We start from the raw sequence: 20,382 nt of genomic DNA, 5'->3' as shown, positions 1-20,382 counted from the left end.
CGACGATTATAAATATTAGGGACGTCCGATACCGCTTTAGACAGACCGATACCATTACGAGTATTCCCGCTAAAATTCCGTTCAACGCAATAACAAAAACTATGAGCAAAGCCCTTTCTTTCTCATGCGGTTTAACCAATATGACACAGTATAGCGCCCACTAATGGCGAGGTGGACTTCATGTCGCATTTTGTTTTGTCTTAGGTATCGGCGGCTGGTATACGCAGCCTCCACGAGGCCTCGATACTTTCAAGAAGTCCAGAATCAGCCTGATGCCTGGTATGAGTGCTCACTCATTCCTAACAAATATTAAAATAAAAAAAAATGACTATTAGATTATGTAAAACCACAGCCTACACTTTTTAGAACACTTCCTGTATTCATAATAAAATTTCCTAATCATTTGTAAATTAAAGCATTACGACAACCAAGGCAGACACCCGAGAAATTCTTCCCCGTTTTTCGTCCCCAGATCAACACCCCTGGCATAAATCAAGTATCGGTTCTCAGTATCGGTGCCTTCTAAATATAAATGATTTGAATTTGTACAACAGTCACAAGATTATAACTGCAAATGAACATTCCTTCAGCTTGACCGCTTCCCAACGCAAACGCTGCTTCTTTTTCACACGGATACGTGTTCCACTTAGTGTCTGCAAAGCTCCATTTAAGAGGCTATTGATTAGCTTCCAGTGACACAACAACAACAGATTGCCATTACAGCGATCACATTTGCAGACAGCCACTTAAAGATCCTTTGAGATGCGCTGCAGATCAATCGGCCACTCTTTCCACGAAATCTTCAAGGCTGTGCAGCATTAAAAAAAATTTTTGATTGACCAGGATCCTCATTCAAGTGCTTTTTGAGCCAAACAATCAATTCAAATCATTTTTTCCCAATGCATTTCACGTCATAGTTGTGATGGCAATTTTGAAATATAAAAAGTTGAGAGACTTTTCTCTTGCAGTTACGTCCAAACTAAACCGCAGGCCGACGACTCAAAAGCAGGAGGGGTTAAACATGCGTCTGCTTTTTCTTTCTCCCGACTCAGCATTACATAACAGGCAAGAGGCGTTTCTTTTTCCCTGTCGTTCCTTCTCTTTCCCAGACACCATTTAATCGGGTGCATAAAATACGCTGGTGGGGGGGGGGGGGGGGGTGAATGTGGGTCAGCAGGTTAGGAGACTCTCTCGTGAAGAGAAGGAGAAAGAAAAAAAAATCAATCAAAGCTTCCCAACTACCTGCCTTTGCCCCGCTATTACATAAGAGCAGTCATCCGTGCCAAGCCACAAGTCACACACTTCCCCCCCCCCCCCCTCTTTTTTTCGGTCCCGTGTAAATACAAGAGGGGTGATTTTCTTCCGCCAAACATGAGCTCCAAAAGTGGCCGTAAAGTGGTGAGAAAGGAAAATATCTGCGATGATTTCTAACCCTCAGCTTGTGCGCCGAGCTGTGTTTATGGCTAAACCTGTTACATAACCAGCTCACATTCCACATTCCCCATATCACACTCTAAATATACACGGCAGGAAGAGCAGGGCGCGCGCGCCGTGTACACAAAACACCGTGGAATGAATTAATTGTTCTTCTGCACCACTTCGTTCTATTGTGTCACGTCCCAAAAAAAGAAATCTTTTTAACTTGGACGAGGTGAGGAATACAGAGGGGGGTGTGGTTAAATGGTCTAACGCACTGTACGACACTGACAGATCCGAACGAGACAGTCCACGCAAATAATGCATATTTATTTTTAAATGAAAAACTGGTGAACGGGTTTCCACGCGGTGCGTAAAAGGCAACCAAATCCAGCTGCCGGTCGGTCGCCCCTTTATTACGCACAGTAAGAGGTGTCACACGTTTCAGTGGTGAATCGCAACCCACGTCCACGCGAAGCTCGATCGATAAACGGCTCCACAGTTTAGAAACTTTTGACACCCCGCTTGGATCGTATTTACCGGGCGTAAAAATAATAAAAAATATAACCGGTTAAACATGTGACTGATCGTGTCAGACGTGAGCTGTCATGAATGAACGCTGTTAACGCGTGACAAAGAAATAATAAACCCGCTGCGCCCACTCGACTCGAGCTTCATGCTGATACACTGTGCAGTTATTTCACCGGAGCTATTTGATTTATTTGGAAGTTTCACGACCACCCCCCCAAAACCCTCGTCACATTTCTCCACAGCCTCACTCACCTCGATTGGTGCTCGAGCAGGTTTGCCTTCGAACCGGGGCTGGATGGTCCGCTTTCCGGAGCGTCTCCAGGCTTACCGAGCTTTCCCTGACCGGGGTAGCCGGCTCCGAGGCGCTGTTGCCCGGGTCGCTCGCTGGATCAGGCGGGGACTCCATGTCGGATGTGGTGGTTCGCTGCCTCGCTGCGGCGTGCGCTTCAAACTATTCTCTCTGGGTTTTTCTTCTTTCCTCCGCGCCACCAAGCCTCAGCGATGTAATTTGGAGTAGAAGTAACAAAATGAGAAATGCGAGCGTGTGTGGAGGTGGGTGCGCGGGTCTGATTGTCCACTGGCAGCGCTAGTGAGCGCTCCACTCATGCAAACTGAAAGGGGGGGCGTGGGGGGGGGGATGTTGCCAATTGAAGGAGGAATACACAAGGCCTTGCAAGAAATCCACGCAAATGGAGTCGGTGCACGTTTACCCGGTAATGGCACCTTGTTACTACCTTTACACGTCACTGAACTCGCCCCTTACATGGTGAAGTGGTTGCCATTATGCCACCTACAGGGTAACTCCATGCTGCACTTGTGACAACTCCTCTGAGTGGCGCTAAATACTTCAAAAACACGCAGCAGGCGCAGTAACTTATTTGAAACGCGTGGTACTTTAGTTTACACGCGGGTTTCTCCGTTCAAAGTGGCCAGAGAGCAGTTTGACAGGAGACTTGTCGTTTTTGAGACGGTGTCGTAAACGAGTGCCGTCAAGCGTCGCCATGGCAACCAGCATGCTCCGCTTGGCGTGTTGCTACGGTTCAGAGCGGCGTGCTGCCTCATGTGATCACTAAGCCCACACGCCCATTTAAACACGCACACGTGGACGGTGACATGCCCTCTGGGAAGTGTTTGACCGTCCTTTTTTATTTGGACTTCATGGGAAAATATAGGGCAGTTTTTCTAGAAGGACAGGACAACTTTGCTAGATCCTGCTGTGTAAGTTTGGAGCATTTCATTGAGTCATCTTTTGATTGGCAAATGTGACTTCCCTGAGATGTGAGATGAATCAAGTAGAGCATTCCACAAGTCTATTTTTTTTCCGTGCAAATGCTAATAGATATAATTTGGATATAAAATATATCATATAAATTGTCTTAGATAGTCACTCGTTCATGATAAAAACAATAAAACTGCAAAAATGTGTTTGACTTTAAAACACGGGCCAGTTACTATCAATCTGCCAGATCAAAATAATTTCGGAATGGCCCTTCCGTTCTCCGTGAGCCTGAGCCATCCTGGTCCACAAAACTGACCAGATAATAATCTCTAAAAAGGAAATTCCCTCTGCTCAACCTATCAGTTTTTCTTGTACACCATTCAGAAAATCAAATCGCACATGTGCAGGACCACGGCTAGCAACTGTTCGAAAACAACACGATGCGGTTGTCTGAATGTTTCTGAAGACCATATTTGAAACGACTTGTCCATCACGCTTTCATGCACTCGCCGAAGAATTCACCCTACGCAGCTCACAACACCGTTTTTCTACAAGATCCCATCAGACTGTTATTCTACTCATTGCATATCCAGTGATGAGCCAGACAGAGAACGTTGCAGAAAATGAAAACGAGCACCGCAGGAGAGGATCTATAACTCATTGGCCTGTCACATAGGCTTCATGTTTCCACAGCAGCTTGTATTGCACACCAACAAGACTATTTTACGGGATAACTTTAGGAGCTGCGATGCGGCGAGGGCCTACTTCTTGTCAGAGAGCCAGTGGGAAGCTTTGACTGCCAAGCAAGCAGGCCAAGTTTCTTTCCCTGTGCTTAACTTAAGCTCCTTCAAATTGCCTTGACCTTTTCACCCTGAACTATTTGACCGTGTGACACATCCCCCCCCTCCTCCCCTGCACTTCTTACCTATTAAATCCATGACAACACGAGAGAATATCACGAGCTCAATTAAGTGAGATACAAAAATACCACTTTTTTTTATTTTTAGCCCTTTTACCAGACATTCTGCAAGTCTCCTACTCAAAACAGATGTCTGTCGCAGTACCAAAACCGGCCTGTGGGAGGCAGCTCAGTTCCACAGGGCATTCAGACTACAGGAAGATTCAAAGAAGAAGAAAGATTTAACTATAAATGTGTTTTTGGATTGATGAACTTAGTTCAAAATGGAGATTTATGAATCATGAGGTGAACTAGTTCGTTTTAAAATTTATGAATTGGACTTTGAACTAGTTTGCATAGACTCACACAAACATAACACAAACCAAAACGGCACAAGGACAAATTTTAATTTTTGAGAAAAAAATGAATTATGCTGCTGTCATTTTGTTTAGAAAGAGGAAGGATGTGAAGTGAGCGGAGTAAGCTCTCCCGCCCGCATTTAAAAATGATTGATTAAGCTGACACCGGCTCTCGGGCGCAACACCACTCTATTTTTCTCCCTTATTATGTAAGGCTATATTTCAAATCAGGTTGTGCACTGGAGGGAGACACAAGAGACACAGCAGATAGAACACCCTTCAAATAAAAGTTTATCAGACAACAGCCAAGGAGACCGATGGGCTTCCATTTTAATCTTATCTGGCCAATTTCAATAGAAGGAACAAAACGTTGTTTTTGTCAACGGAGCCTGAGAATAAGTTTAGCGCAAATGTAAGATTTTTGTCAACATTAGCAAGTATTTAAAATAAAACAAAGTTAATTTAACTGAAGGAAAATTAGTCTTAATGTTTCTTATTGTATTTCAAGATAGTGTTAGCGAAACTAGCTAATGTTGACATGAGCTGGTTTTGCTAACTCAATCTTGAAATACAAAAAGTATTTAAATCCATAAGTATTTAAATCCACAAGTCAGGCTATTTATCTTTAATTGCTTGTCCTCTGAACAAATATATGATCATATTTAATCAATGCAATATTAAAAAGACCGCTGTGCTTATCACTAGATCTACATTCGAAGTGAAGGCTTTTTTTTTTTTTAGACGTATGCAAATTACTTCGACAAGGATGTGGTGACATAGCCTTACAAATCGGACATCAGTAGCCCGAACCCTGCGTAGACATGTCTCGGCAAGCAATTCTGAATCCCGCTGTGTAATGAAAGAGACATATTAATGATCTCTGACTTATTCATGTGTCGGAAATGAAGAGGCGCACTCACATTTGGAAAAAGTTGACAGAATAAAAGAGACAACGTTAGGGAAATGATTGTATTTATGATTTCCGTCTGACAGATGAACGTGTCGAGAGGGAGTCTGAGTGAAGTGTCGCTGACAGTTCAAAGGGTTAAACGTTGTGATGTATGGCAACATACTCCTTCCACATAGTGAGCCTTGTGGGTGCAGACCTGCATTGCTGTCATTTGAAGGGCAACAATTGTAGATGATCATACATTTTGCATAGCCATGTTAAAAAATGCTACGCCGTTGAATTTTTGGATGATTTCTGTGAGCTCTGATGCACTTTGTTGTTTTCCAACTCCGAGGCATGGCTCTCAATAGCACCACCTAGCTGCGGTTTGATCACAGTGGATCACTACTGGACATTAAAAAAAATCATCAAATGCCCATATATGGAATTAAAAATTCATATATAAGTAGTAATAAAAAATGATTTGCCTAACATGTCATATTTAATGTTTGTTTAAAATACAGTGACATTTTGCAAGGGCATTCTGCTCTCATTATATGATGTTGTATTATTTGAATTGCAAATCTGAACACAAAATTAACTTCACGCTCTTAAGAGCTGATGTTTACATGGTTTACATTAAGTGCCGATGACAGTCAATCATTTTCATCCATTCCAAACGGGTGCTGTAATCCAACCCCCTCATGTAAAATAAAATAAATCGAGATTAGTGTCCGAGGGAGGAATCGTTAGTCGGGGTTGGAATGGATGATGGCGTGCGACTGGAGTTCTTATGACTTGAGAGCAGGATGATTTTCTGTGTTAAAAAGTGGGAGATGAAAAATGGCATGGTTATTGGTGCCTGACAGAAGTTAAGAGCTTTTCCCCGAGGCCTGATGTCTTCTTCCCCCTGCTGACCGCAAGGCAGCTTTCTGCTGCTGCGGCAACATCCTCTCACCTTGCTAGCTCGCTCACGTCTCCGCCAGCTAGCCCAACTCCGGCTTCGCAAATGAGCCTTGAACAAAAGTTGAATTCCAAGACGGGTGAGCAAAGAGGCAGGTGAATCGAGTGCAAGGTTGAGTTTTTTTTTTGTAGGTGTGTAATTAGTAGCGTTATTACCGCCTGGTTCTAAGACTTACCAGAGGATCCTATGTGGCACAAGTACGTCCCACAGGAAGACATCAAAGCAGCGTCTGGGGATGGAGGATCTCTATTAGAGCTGGAGAGGTAGTGAGAAGGGGGGGAAAACAATCCCACATTCACAACACAATATTTCAGACGGAGGCAAAACTTTGCGAGACAGACGTCACTTGAGCTGGAACACAACTCTATTTCCATAATTACTCTAGTTTGGCCCTGCAGGTATGTCAGAGTTTTAAATACCGTATTTTCCGCCCTATAAGGCGCACCTAAAAACCTAATTTTTTATCAAAAGTCAACAGTGCGCCTTATAGTCCGGTGTGCCTTATATATGGATCAAGTGATTAATTTGTTGATCCATACTGGTTGTACACAGTGCCAAAATGTTTTAGTACGTTTTAGTAAGACTAGTAAATTACAAGGTCGCATCGCTTCCCAGCATTACGGTAACTGTAGTCAGGGGGCGTCACCGAATAGCTGCTATACGCGCGAGGCTATTTCACGTCAAAATAGGCTGCTCTGTTCATGTTTCGAGTAAATCTACGGATCGATATGGAAGGGAAACATAGGTAAGTAGTACCAATGCGTTAGATTGAACTTTAGTCAGTTCCGATCATTTTATAGGAGATCGTTTGAGAAACGCGATTGTTTACAGAGGGCTCGTTGGTTATTGGCTAGTGGGTGCATACCGCAACCCTAGTCAACCTCAGTTTGTTGCAGTAAAGCTTCTATTTTATGCGCCTTATAGGCCGGTGCGCCTTATATATGGACAAAGTTTTAAAATGGGCCGTTCATTGAAGGTGCGCCTTATACCCCAGTGCGCCTAATAGGGCGGAAAATACGGTATTCACAAAGGTTTTCACATGTTTGTCTCGACCAGGGTTGGCCGAATTTTTTCATTTGAGGGTCGTCGACAGAAAAAAAAGGATCCATTTAGATGTTAAGCGAGAAATTTGTGTTTGTTTTTCAGTTGTTTCTGGGGAAAAAAATCGACTGTTAACGGTAAAATAGTTAAGGGTTTTGGGGTGGCCTCAACCCTGGATCCCTCTAGACTAGATGCGCAACAAATTGCATTTTTACATGGAAAATCAAAACAAGAACAAACTGTAGTAGGCAGCCATCTTGAAAACAAACTAAAGGACCAGTAATGTTCATAAATGAGCGGTATTTTCATTTTCTTACTTTAAGACTAAATTTAGTTGACAGAAATTTACAATCCAGAATATGTCATGTTTTGTATCGGCTGTCATTCGATACTTCCATCCCTAAAATTTGCCTTCCTGATCTGTTATTGTTATCATCATCTTTTGATCAACGAGCATCACATGCATTTGTATCATCATCTCAACAAACACGAGTCGGACTGATCAGTCGTCGGCGCTCTCCCGCTGCACGCCGTGATGAAAACGAGACGCCAGTGCCTCTCTGATCCTCTCCGACGATACTCGCCAATCTGACGTCGCTGTGCGGTCTCTGAAGTTGGGCGGCTACTAATTTAGCCTTTAGCTCCATGGTACGGTAAATCACAACACTCAGGAAGACAAATGTCAGAACACATGTTGCCAGACTGTCTTTTGAGCAGAAGATTCCTTTAATTGGGCGTGCAGGGACCGGGTCCAATCCCAAGCAGCCTCCTCTTCGCCTTCCTCCTTCCCTGGCTCGTTGCCGCTCTCGACGCGACTAACAAAAGGCAGGCGGAGATGAAAAAGGCAGCGCCAAGCCGTCCTTACTTTGTGCCATTATAGAACACACACACCAGGGGTAAAGAGGTATGATGCTGAACATCAAGGAGAGCTTTATATAACTCGCCCCGTTTCATGTTTAGTTTACTTCTTCCGTTGATTGACACCGCTCGCTGTCATAACAACCGCCCGAAAGACTACAGCCGTAGCTTCCGGTTATATTTGTCTGACTTTAGGAAAATGTCTAAAGAATCAAAATTGCTCTCCAAAGTATGCTTGGTGTCATCTCATCATCAGTGTTATGATTTCCACCCTTCGCCTTTCCCTCACACACACATGCACACTGAACTTCAGCAGAGGGAATAGAGATCATAAAGAATAGATATTCAAAGGCTCCAACACAAAAAGACTTTCCTCAAAGCCCTCTCTCTTGCACTCTGTCGCTCTTTCTTTCTCTCTCTCTCTCTCTCTCTCTCCGGAACCCGCTGGCTTCGGCGAAGCTTGAATTGTCCACACAGAGGAGTCGCAGGTCTCAAGTCAAAAGAAGTCATTTTTGTTCTTTTAAATAGCATTGTTCTCAATTTACATGTCGTAAAGCTCGGAGCAACGTGTTTCTTTTATCGTTTCTTAGCATATTTGGATATGAATGCGCTTTAGCTAACACTCAAGTGCTCGAACCTCCTCGATGCCGTCACTCCAACAGCCCGATGTAACATTATCTACGTTATAACTGGGACCCCGTTTAAATCCCGTATGTAAGAATGTCGGGAAAAGCCTACTAGAACAGCTGAACTTTGTTCCATCCGATGTACTTTGATTGGTGGCAGTAGCGATTGGTTGTGATTGGTTAATTTTTAAACACAGGGTGTGCGCACTTGCGCAACTACATTATCTCACCCCTCATTTTTTTCAGTTGAGTCTAACGGCTTCATGGTCACGTTAAATGATTTCGCTGGGGTTTTAAAGACACAAAACAGGGGTGTGTAGACTTTTTATATTTACAGGAAATGCATAATTGGATAAACACCAAAGATCATTGTTTGATAGTCACTTTGGTTTTTTTAGAAAAGTGCCATTTTTACCAGTTTCAACTATGACACGAACAAAACAAAACAAAAAAAGGCATTTGTTTCGTTTTAATAGGAACCCGCCCGCAGTTCCAAACTTGTCCATACTATATGTCACATTGCAAACGACGGCAAATGCATCCGACCTATGACCCCGGTCATCTGTGTTTGCTTAGGCCGAGCAGCGGGTAGCGTCGGGCCACTCCAATGAGCAGAAGTGGCCAGACAAAGACAGTCTGGACTGTGTTCATCATGTCTGCATATTATCTGGCAGCGCTCCAGTGCACAGAAATTAATTCCCGTGGCTCTGTCCTCTTGCTAGTACATTACTCCAGCCACCAAGGCTGCACTAAATTTTAATTAACATGCCCTAAACTAATAAAAGTCTCCTTTATTGGCTGGGAAGCATTGACTTAGTGGAGTATATTCATTTTCAATATGTCACAAATATCCAGAGCTGCATTTTTCATCTAGCAGCAATGAATGATTGTCATGTTAGGGAATTTGACCAGACTGCCCATTTTTCCTTCAATGTCCTGAATTTTGGATTTGGAATTGATGCTAACTAGCTAATTTGAGCTAATTTGTGGATTCTTTTTTTTTTCAAAACAATGCCCTCTAGGGGTGTTAAGAGGGGGAAAAAAAGTGCAAATTGAATCAAAGCTGTCTTACACTGTCCCAATACTTTTGTCTAGCTTGATTTTGCTATTAAATATCATTAACGAGGGCGGGAAGAATCCCAATTTGATTGGTTTTTCCAAATGCTTCGACTCTACTAATGAATGCTAGCCAACTTTTTGAACTTGTTTCTTTTTCCAGAAAGTTTGAAAACTAAATGAGAGCAAAAGTAGCGACAAAAATCACAGCGAGGAAACGAGTCAAACATTTGTTTTTGCTCCCTCTGGTTTCCCAAATCCCGAATTGTTCTCTGTTTGTCTTTTTCTTTTGTTTTCCTCTGTGAGGTTTTTCCCTCCCCAGCCAGACCGACCCCATAGTGAGAAGCAGGCACCTTTTTTTTATTGATCAACGCAACATCCCAAATAAATGAGCGCGGAATGAGAGCTATGCTCCAGGGAGTTCAGAGGAGCCGGAGCCGCGTAGCTTCCCATCAATTTTAATCACCGCGTTAATGAAGAGGCTCCTTCTCTGTTGGATGTCCATAAGTCAGCCCGACCGTGCCCAAGCTCCCTCCTTCCCTCCCTCCGTCAAATCACAGCCTACGCTTCTAACGACCTTTTCAAAATAAACAATGTCGGCATTACGGTGCTTGAAAAATGGTTCGATATGAATAGAAAAGTTAAGTGTTTTTCCACCTTGAAGAATGCGCGTGAGGCGGAGATGGTTAATCAAGCTCTCTTCTGTGTAATGTCTTTAATGTTTGGATTGATCACGCTCGCCGCTTTCTCTGTCTCCTTAACAAAAGTGATTAACGAGAAATAATTTTTCGCTTTGGTCGAAGGAATTTTTTGGATTAGGCATTTTCAATAGATGCTTACGTGAAGAAGATTACAACGGTTTAGGTAGTAAAAGTTAGACGAATTGTTTGGTGAGCTCATATTATTATTTTTTTTAACCTTTCCAAAAAATTCCCAAAAATCTGAATCCAGATGATTTTAATTTATGCAACCAATTGATCAATTTGAGTAAATTCAACGGGCCCTTTTTTTTCAATGAGTACTTACTTTAAAAACTTCAAGTCTAAAAACAAAACCCAATAGTCCCCTAAATGTATGTACCGTATTTTCCGGACTATAAGGCGCACCTAAAAACCTAAAATTTTCTCAAAAGCCGACAGTGCGCCTTATAGTCCGGTGCGCCTTATATATGGACCAAATTCCTAAATTTAAACTGGCCCGAAGCACTATGTCATGAAATCAATCATAAGTGGCCCGCTGAAGACTATGAATCATGAATCAAAAAGACTATGGATCATTATTTTGTGATTATAAAGTCATTTTTTGCATCTGAAGTTGAAATAAAAAAGACAAAATGGAGAATGATTTGATTTGGATTAAAAATCTGACATGATGCATTAATGGTGCGCCTTATAGTCCGGAAAATACGGTATGTGCACATTTCATCTCATCCCGATTTAAATTTGGGAAATTATCGATCGCTGCGTTATTTTGGATTTTATGGAGGTTAAGCCTGTTGCTCCTCATAGTGAAAAAAAAAAAGTAGACATTTTTTCTCGACGGTAAGACTCAACCATAAAATCCAAAATGCTGGCACAATCATTCTAATATTTCCAGAACATCAAGTGGGCACAAGTAGAAATGTCAACATCAATTTGGGAATTAACAATCGATTGCTATTTTCAAACATTAAGCTTTATCACGCTCACATTAAGTCTGTTAGCCTGTCCCTTAACATCTACTCACACATGCTCATATTTCACACGTGGTGACATCCTGAATCATTCTCGAGCATCTGCTCCTCTCACTGCAGGTGAGATCAAATTCATCACCTTCCCACCTGCGTTTGCATAAGCCTCTCAACGTGACGACACGTTGGCGTCGCACCATTCGCTGGGAATCGATTAGGACATCTGAACGCTCGCTCGTGGGCCAAAACACACAACAATGACTTTTTTAAATGGACAAAAAAAAATCGTAGCACACAGCAAATAATTCCTGACATTTATTTTGCACAAGATCAGTGTCAATTTTATTTTGTTGCATGTCGTCTGCTTATTCTGCTTGGGGGGGTGGACGATCCAATCAAGATACTTTGCCTTGAGTGGAGCCAATGCAACGACGTTCACGAGCTGCTTCAAACTCTTCATAAACTCGTGTGTATGAAGTCATGCATTCTGACGACTCATCGTCGCTAATGTTCCCTTTTATTTTTTTCACAGATCGACAGAGTTGAGCTTTGAGCAGAGTTTGCATTCTAAACGGGGCCTATACCCGGCGGCGCATTCTTAAGGCTACAGCCGTCAACTTCTTCAATTCAGTCCAGAATTTTCCATCCTAACTATTTTATGACAAGAACGAGGATCGCCCCCTGTTTGTCTCTTTGGACAAAAATTAAAGCTGATAAATGATTTTGAAAGTTAAGCTAGTTATTATCGATCAATCTAAGCAATCTCTGATGGAAAGTCACCTTGATATGATTCTGACTATCAATCATTTTGAGCGCGCTCTCCGTCATGGCTGGCAGTAACCATTAGCATCCCCGCGGCATTGTTTGGCCAAGACGACGAGGGCTGTTCCGCTGTGATTAACACAATGAAGAATCATATCCTCCTGTCCCGCGCTGTACTGTCTATTGTTTCCCATTTAGCTCGCTAATCTCCTCTGGATGCTCCGACTCTTCATTATAACCATTCCGAAAGCGTCTCAAATGTCACTCTGAAAGCGTTTGCGCGCAAGCTAGCGCACTTGTGTGCGTTTCTCTCTTTAAGCCTTTTATTGCGAAAGAGATGTATCACAATAAGGGAATCTACCATGAATAATTAGCTAAGAGTGAGTCGATTGCTGAAGGTGTTTTTTTTTTTGCTTCCCCCCTAGCTTTAGCTTCTCTTTTTTTCGGGGCTTTTGTAAACAGCACAGTGAATGTAGAAAAGACGATTGAAGTAAAGGTTTCCTGACAGTTAGCCAGTACAACTGCTCTCGTAGATTATTTTCTGAACTTCCAGGTAATTCAGAGTTCAAGCGGCGTACAATGGCTTATACTTCATTTAAAAAAAAAAAAAAGTATTTACCGTAATTTTCGGACTATAAGTCGCACCGGAGTATAAATCGCACCAGCCATAAAATGCCCAAAAAAGTGAAAAAAAACATATATATGTATATAAGTCGCTCCTGAGTATAAGTCGCCCCCCCACCCAAACTATGAAAAAAAACGCGACTTATAGTCCGAAAATTACTGTATATAAAAATATTAGCAAATAAAATTGGATAGCATGTATTCATTTTGTGTTGTACATTACAAAAAAACACCATTACGCCGCCACTCGACATTTTTCTGGTTGCTTCCCAACAAATGCGGAGAAGAAAGTTGCTCAACACCTGGTCTGAGATCAGGGAGCATCACATGGTTGCCCTCTGGTCTCTCGCAGAGTGCATTTGGAAGCCAAAGCGCGGGCCTCCTAAAGGTTCTGTGCGGTTGGGAGACATATGGCTTCGTCTGGTGTTACGTAACCCTCAACCCTCACCATCTGCCCGGAGGCCCAGGTGTGCCGAGCATGTCAGCCTCATCCCGCGGATCTAGTGCCGCAGGAGTTCTGTCATTCGTTGCTATTTAATAATTCCTTCCCTCGTTCCAATTACGGACGCGCCTATGTGCAAATAAGTCGTATGAATAAAAGTGTCGGCTCCGGAAAAGCGTTAAGCTATCGCATTTGTTGACACGTGGGCCCAGCGCAAGCGTGCCAGCTGGGAGTTATGGCCAAATAAATCATAAATCATCTCACCTCGGTGACAGCTAAAGGTCTTCTCGGAGTACGCGTCCTCTGTGGCCGGTCTGACTTTCCGTGATCGGGTAGCACGCATGCTAATACGAGCTCTAACGAGCTAGCGGCCAGGCGTCATTAAGGAAGTGAGAAAGGGAAGAGGAAGGAAAACTCAAGTCCCCAAAGCATAACTTTGACCTTTGTATGAACATCACAGAGTTCAGCCCACAAGAAAAAAAACTCTCGGCGCCCACGTGCCACCGAGGCTCATCGCCACCCCCCCTGAGGTGATTTCATCTCGTCTCCTTGCCGTGGGTGGCTTCCCATCCCGGGCGCTGACAGCCTCAAAAGTGCAAAAGCGACAAAACCAACAAATATATTTACCTTTACAAATATTGTGCAGCCAGCTAGGTGATGGAGCCTTTGGTAAATATTGAGTGTTGGGGTGTCCCAGCAGCGTGGTCTGCAGATTTCTCCGCGCAGTACAAAGATGAGCTCCCACGACAACGCTAGGAGAGATGGCTGCTGTTTGATCAGCCATCAGGTGTCAGCCATGTTTCGCCTGTTAAAAACACAGGAGAGGCTGCCGCTCTTGTTTGTGCCAAGCGCATCTCTTCAAAGAGCCTCAGAAGCTCTGTAGCTCCTCATTTAAATGGGAAAGTTTCTTTTGGCTGCTAGCAAGCAATGGTGGATCTCCTGTTGACATGGGATTTTTTTTTCCTTCCCCGATGTCAAAACACTTGTTTTCCCGCCTCTCAGTGAGAGGTGATTAATGACCGATTTTGTGATGATGTCAAAGCCGATCCAACCTAATTGTTGCGCAGAGGGAGAGTTAAGCTATCACGTGACGTTTTACATTTGGACTCACTGCGATGCGTTTTACCGTAAAGTCGTACTCGGCAGCTGCTTCATCAAATTTAATTGCCGCGGTCGTACAAAATAAATGGAAAGTTTAAAAGGAAAAGTACAACAACAACAAAAAAAGGCAGAAAATGAAATGTACGTTATATGGTAAACGTTAGCGGCTGTAGCGGCGCGCTCTGTATCACTTCCCTCCATATGAAAAATAGTTTGCTATTTTGGAACCCCCTGGCAGCCATAGTGGATCACCACGGACCCAGAGCTCATTTATCTTTTGTCAGAGATGAAGCCAAACTAACGCCATCTCCTGAAGCAGCTAAAGAATGAGGAGGGACATAGGGAGGGTAAAAATAAACTCGCAGCCCAGGTAGCTACACAAAGAAGTCAGTCCACAAGTAATGGAGCTGCTTTGGAAAGTGAAACTCTATTCGGAAGTGTCTGATTGTTTTACTTTCCGCCAGGTGACTTTCCTGAGCTTGCGGATTTGGCTGTGAGCTAGCTCGATCCGGTTCGAATGTAGTTTGTGCTTCAATTGTCGTCGAGTAGAAACGCAAACTTTACTGAGCTGCATTAATTTTCCTACATCTTAAACCAGGCGTGTCAAACTCGTTTTTTTTGGCGGGCCGCATTGTCGTCGTATCTTTTTTCGGAGGTCAACTCAAATAAATGTATGAGCTCCTCATATTATATACAGTAAAAGCTACAAAACAAACTGACAAATAACTCGTTTTCAAATCAGACGAGTAAAAACTGGTCAAATATTTAAAAAAAAAAGATATTATTAAAAGTGAAGACAATTTGCAATTCTAGTCATGACACACGAATTTGCTGCACAATTTGTCTTCGCGGGCCACATAAAATGATGTGGGGGGCCGTATCTGGCCCCCGGGCCTTGAGTTTGACACCAGTGTCTTAACCTCTCCAAAGTTATTTTTTTAACTATTAAATATTTTAGTTACTTTTGGCTGAACTCCCAACTGGGCAGTATGACATCATATCTGTGACATACAGTGTTGCCATGGTTACCTTGAAATAATTTAACCTAATTTGAGATGAAAATGAAGATTAGCGGACAGGTGACAGTCTCCGAAAAAATTCAAATCATTCTTTATTTTGAACATACATCTGATAACATAAGAAAAAGTTAAAGTTTGTAGAACATACAGGGAGTTTATTTAACTGCTAATTTAATACTTGGTCACATTTATTGGGCACGCAGACAGAATTTTTCTATCTTCCTCATTTGTGCCCATTTCTTCACTTGGCAGTAAATCATCAATCTCCCTCAGACCGGGTTAGAGAAAACACACCTGTGCAACACTGACAGAAAAAAAAAAAAAAACCTGTTTACACGCTCAGAGTAACCTGGCTATCGGCCACGCTCGGCTCCAAATCGTACTTGCCTATTTCTGTTTTTGCGCAAACCTTTGATAGCCTGTGAACGTACAGCCCTGTTACCATGAATAAGCCAGTTAAAATAATATTCCTTTACACCTGCGCTGCCCCAGATAGAACGGTCTGCCAAAAAAAAAAAAAGACAGCCGCCAGCATCAGCTTCCCTCTTTGACTCAGCTCGACTAGATTTATTCTATTACAGTGGAAAGAAATTATAATCCTTTTGGTAATAGCAAAAAAAAAAAAATCCTCCCTGCATGCACGGCGCATCCGTGTTCCCTTAAGTGATTGCACTTTAGAGGTGAACCACTTTTACTGACATTTCCAGTTTAGCTATAAATGAGTGAAAGAGAAACCGTTCTGAGAATTTAAAATGAGACTAATAACTATCAAACCAGCGCTGAATAAACTGAATTCAAAAGAAAAAGTAACGAAAACGGTATGATTAGTCGTCTTGTATCTTTTTGCTTCTTGACATGCTTTGGCAGCCATTTTGCGTCCAAACTAAATTGTGCCACAGTTTTGACAGTGCTCAGGTATATCTCCCGGCATGGTGCAAGCTGATAGTGAAGCGGACTGGTGTGAAACAATGCATGACTATCCCAATATGTCCGTCTCACGTCTTTGGAATTTCAACGCAACCGGAGCAGCGCCACCATCCACCATGACTAAACATGGCCCGTGGTGTGATAGGCTCTCTATGCCTGATGTGGTTGGATGATGGCACATCCCTTTGTCTGCTGATATAGACCCAGATGAGCTGTCAGCCTCCAAATAGCTTTAAATAAGAAAGACAAGATTGGCATAAGGGAACGTAATGGATGCGCCGGATGCCGCGGCATCTTCTCTCGGGAGGGAAGATGGCTTGTTTGTGCTTTCCAGAGAGAGGGCGAGGAAGACATTTGATAAACTTGTAATCACAAAGTATACAGCGATAATACATTGGAAAAAATGAACAGGGTGGGAGAGGATTCATTATTGTCTTTGAAAAATGTTTTAAATGCAATGGTGTGCTGCCATCTAGTGACCAAAGGTGCAATTACATCAAAAATGACTAACAAAATTGAGTTATAAAATACCACAAATCTGGAATCTGTGATTGAGAAAGGTTTATTATCATTGTCGTATAACGCTATCCTTCAAATTCCAACTTTTGTACATTTTAGTGTACATATTTACCGTAATTTTCAGACTATAAGTCGCGTTTTTTTTCATAGTTTGGGTGGGGGGGCGACTTATAGTCAGGAGCGACTTATATACATATATATGTTTTTTTTTTCACTTTTTTTGGGCATTTTATGGCTGGTGCGACTTATACTCCGGTGCGATAGGGGAAAGGAAATTTCGGTTTCTTTGTGTCTCGGCATGAAGGAATTGACAATAAAGCAGACTCTGACTCTGACTTATAGTCCGAAAATTACGGTACATGCATTTACATTTATTTCTTAAAAATGCTCCAAACATTTAACTGCAATAAATAATTCGATGGTACTGAACTTTGAGCAAAATTGGACTCCTACCATACCTATATTTCTGAAAGTGCGTGAACATAGCAAGCGCATCTCTCTAGCGTCTTGCTAATTATAAAAGTGCTGAAACAGACTGTCTGCATTGTTTAACGTTCCATTGTCAAGGAAACGCATTATCCTTTTCTCACCGTCAAAATATCCCATCACATCTGCACTGAGCACTCCACTTTGATCTCACCACGTCTTTTTAATCAAGTTCCCAAAAAGACCTTCTGATTGTTACAGATCCTGCAAAGACAGCACTGGGAGACATATGCTAAGTTTATCTTCAGCAAATAGATCAGTACCTTCACATTTCTGCCCTATAATGGTCTTCGCTCCTCTCGCACAGGGGCCCATTTGGCATTATTTGCTGCCGGGCATGACTTGGTAATAGAATGGGAATTCCAATTTGACTCTGGCGCTTAGCAGCCTTAATTTGAAGACATGCAAGTCTCCAACCTTGGTAGACGAGAGGCGGTAATTTGAGCAGACCCCCATCGCCACGTTCCCTCAGGAACGCTGCATCAAGTATATTTCGGGGTTCACTCTGTGTCGAATTGAACCCGGCGAGGACCGTACTTCTTTGTTATTGTCTCGTTATATTCAGTTTGATTTGATTTTATGGATGGTTTGCTTGTTGCCGCTGACGTTCACGATCATCTTGAGACTGCTGAAGGACATCACAAACGATCACTTCATTGTCATTCATTCAAATCGATTGAGAACTAAGCAAGAATATCAATAATAAAAGAGAAGCTGGGAGGCAACAGACTCCAAGAGGCTGCTAATTGAGGATATAATTATCCCAACATGAAGGGAGGCAAAATGGTTCATCAGAGCACTAACAAGCATGTGACCAGTAGCCTTGAGAACCTCTTTAAGGAATCATTCACCCTGGAAATGAGAACTCCCCCACATGGTGGACCCAAGAGAGAATTCTATACATCATTAAAAAAAAAACTGCTATAATTTTCCACCCCTATTTCGTTGCCACTTATCACGACAATGTGATTTCAGCTCGTCAACATACATGTAAATAACCCGACATGATTGGCCGATCAGACAAAAATTAGAGAAGAGAAAGATGGCGGCCCGGTCTGCTGGCACTCAGACCCAGCTGGGTTATTGGGAGGGAGGCAGTGGCTGCCTAATGAGCCTCTTTTACCCCAGAGAGCTAGCTCACCCCACTCACTCCCCGAGCCTGTCATAGACGGATGAAGGATGGCAACCGCTCCATCGCAATGTGTTGTGTGACTTGATCAAAATGCAATTTTTTTTTCGCTCAAGGATTTGATCAAAATGCAATTCTTTTGCCCGCAAAGTGTGTCAAACCACTTTTTTTTTTTGCTCAGTGAGAAAAGCTCCCCAGATAGTTGTAAATCCCGATCAAAAGATCCGTGGTAAAGTGAGCGTGAGTGAGTTGTAATGTTAAGTGCGTAGGGCCGTCTTTCTCCCCGGGGGCCTAATGGTCAAGGCATGTCCGTCCGTCCGTCCGTCTCTACTGGGTAAATGTTTACCCTACAATAAGAAAAGAGGTTGACCGCAAACAGTGCGAGTGCTCGGCCAACGCCGCTAGAGAGGATAATGAGTAGCTATCTGCATGTCTGCCTCCACGCTCGGAGAAGCTTATTAGAGACTCTGTGATGGGCTGAAGGGGGAATGTGATCGCTCTTGTGCCTCACTGGTCTTACAATTGAAAAAAATAAAATAAAAATTGTTGGTTTGCTTCTTTGTAAATTTTGAGAAGACATGGTGAAGTATTCATTTTTATTTCTTCATTTTTACTGCATTTTATATGAAGTCATCAGGTAGGCGTGAGGTGACTACCGTATTTTCCGCACTATAAGGCGCACCTAAAAACCTCTCATTTTCTCAAAAGCCGGCAGTGCGCCTTATAATCAGGTGCGCCTTATATATGGACCAATATTGAGCCACTACAGCAGGCGTGTCCAAAGTCCGGCCCGCGGGTCAAATGTATATTTCTTATAAATGGACAAAGTTTTCAAATGGGTCATTCATTTAAGGTGCGCCTTATAATCTCCAGTGTGCCTTATATATGGACAAAGTTTTAAAATGGGCAATTCATTGAAGGTGCGCCTTATAATCCGGTGCGCCTTATAGTGCGAAAAATACGGTAGTTCATATTTTAATTTTTTTTACGACTTTACGACATTGCCGTTCGAATTCAATCCAAAGTTGATACCGTATAAATTGACGAAGGCTTTCTTTTGTGCAAAAGTTGCCAACTTACCCCGTTTTGAGACATATCAGGGTACCTTGATTTAATTTTTCTTAATGACTACACTTTCAGTTAAAAAAGAAATCAAGCCGTTTTTTTTCGCCATTTTTAGGGTCTGGCTGTCTTTCTAGTTCAAAAATGTGAGTGAGAATCAGCAATGAAAATATTGGAACAATCTATTCAAACACCTCGTGGATGAGAGTGGAGGCCAATGAAGAGATGGCGGCGAATGGCGGGCGCCTCTTTTTGGCCTCTTTTCTTTTTTTTTGTCATTTCTTTGCCAAACTGGCTTTGATTTGCTGAGGGACTTATTGATAATTAATCACATCATCTGTTTCCCCCTCTTTTGCACAAGCCAAAAGTGACGAATTGAGGCCTGGGTGGATCTTAAAGGAAGAGAGACAGAAAAAATGAAATTCCAAGGCATCTTCATCATTTGCTTCCGTTAAAGCCACGAGCGTGGACGCAGGTTTCATCCGCATTTGAATCTCTTCTGGGCTCCAACGTTTCCCTGCTTCACACAAACACACTTCCCGCATAGCTCCAGAGTAACGCCGACCACTAGCACATGCTCGTATATGGAACATATTTTTAGCTCAATAATTCATAATCTTGGAGGGATGTTGAATAATTGAAGTGAACTTGAAGGCCTTTCAGCTCAGCTCAGCGGAGCTTTGCATGTAGCTGATGGATCCGTGGGATTCCATGCACATTACAAGGGGGAGAGGGGAAATATAGTGCTAAGCTGTGTTTTCTGTTTTCACCGCACATTCATTGAT

General features: G+C 42.7%; 1 protein-coding gene and 1 long non-coding RNA gene across 3 annotated transcripts in view; both read right to left on the bottom strand.

Moving 5' to 3' along the window:
- The window catches only part of roraa (RAR-related orphan receptor A, paralog a), a 151,903-nt gene extending 149,332 nt beyond the window's left edge, over window positions 1–2,571 (bottom strand). Inside the window, exon 1 of one of the 2 annotated variants that reach the window (XM_061283266.1) lies at window positions 2,200–2,571. In XM_061283266.1, the coding sequence (XP_061139250.1) occupies window positions 2,200–2,353 (154 nt within the window). In that variant the 5' untranslated portion in view covers window positions 2,354–2,571. The remainder of the gene's footprint in view (window positions 1–2,199) is intronic. The other variant, XM_061283268.1, reaches the window with a different exon arrangement.
- A 2,830-nt stretch (window positions 2,572–5,401) lies between these two features.
- On the bottom strand, window positions 5,402–13,735 carry LOC133157391 (uncharacterized). Its single transcript, XR_009715007.1, has 4 exons — window positions 13,619–13,735; window positions 6,452–6,505; window positions 6,271–6,327; window positions 5,402–6,129 (listed from the first exon to the last, which is right to left on the bottom strand). It is a non-coding gene; the product is annotated as an uncharacterized LOC133157391 (long non-coding RNA).
- Between the last annotated feature and the right edge of the window lie 6,647 nt (window positions 13,736–20,382).

Source organism: Syngnathus typhle, linkage group LG7 (assembly GCF_033458585.1).
Source record: "Syngnathus typhle isolate RoL2023-S1 ecotype Sweden linkage group LG7, RoL_Styp_1.0, whole genome shotgun sequence".
NCBI classification, from domain to species: domain Eukaryota; kingdom Metazoa; phylum Chordata; class Actinopteri; order Syngnathiformes; family Syngnathidae; genus Syngnathus; species Syngnathus typhle.
This window is presented reverse-complemented; position numbering and strand designations above follow the sequence as displayed.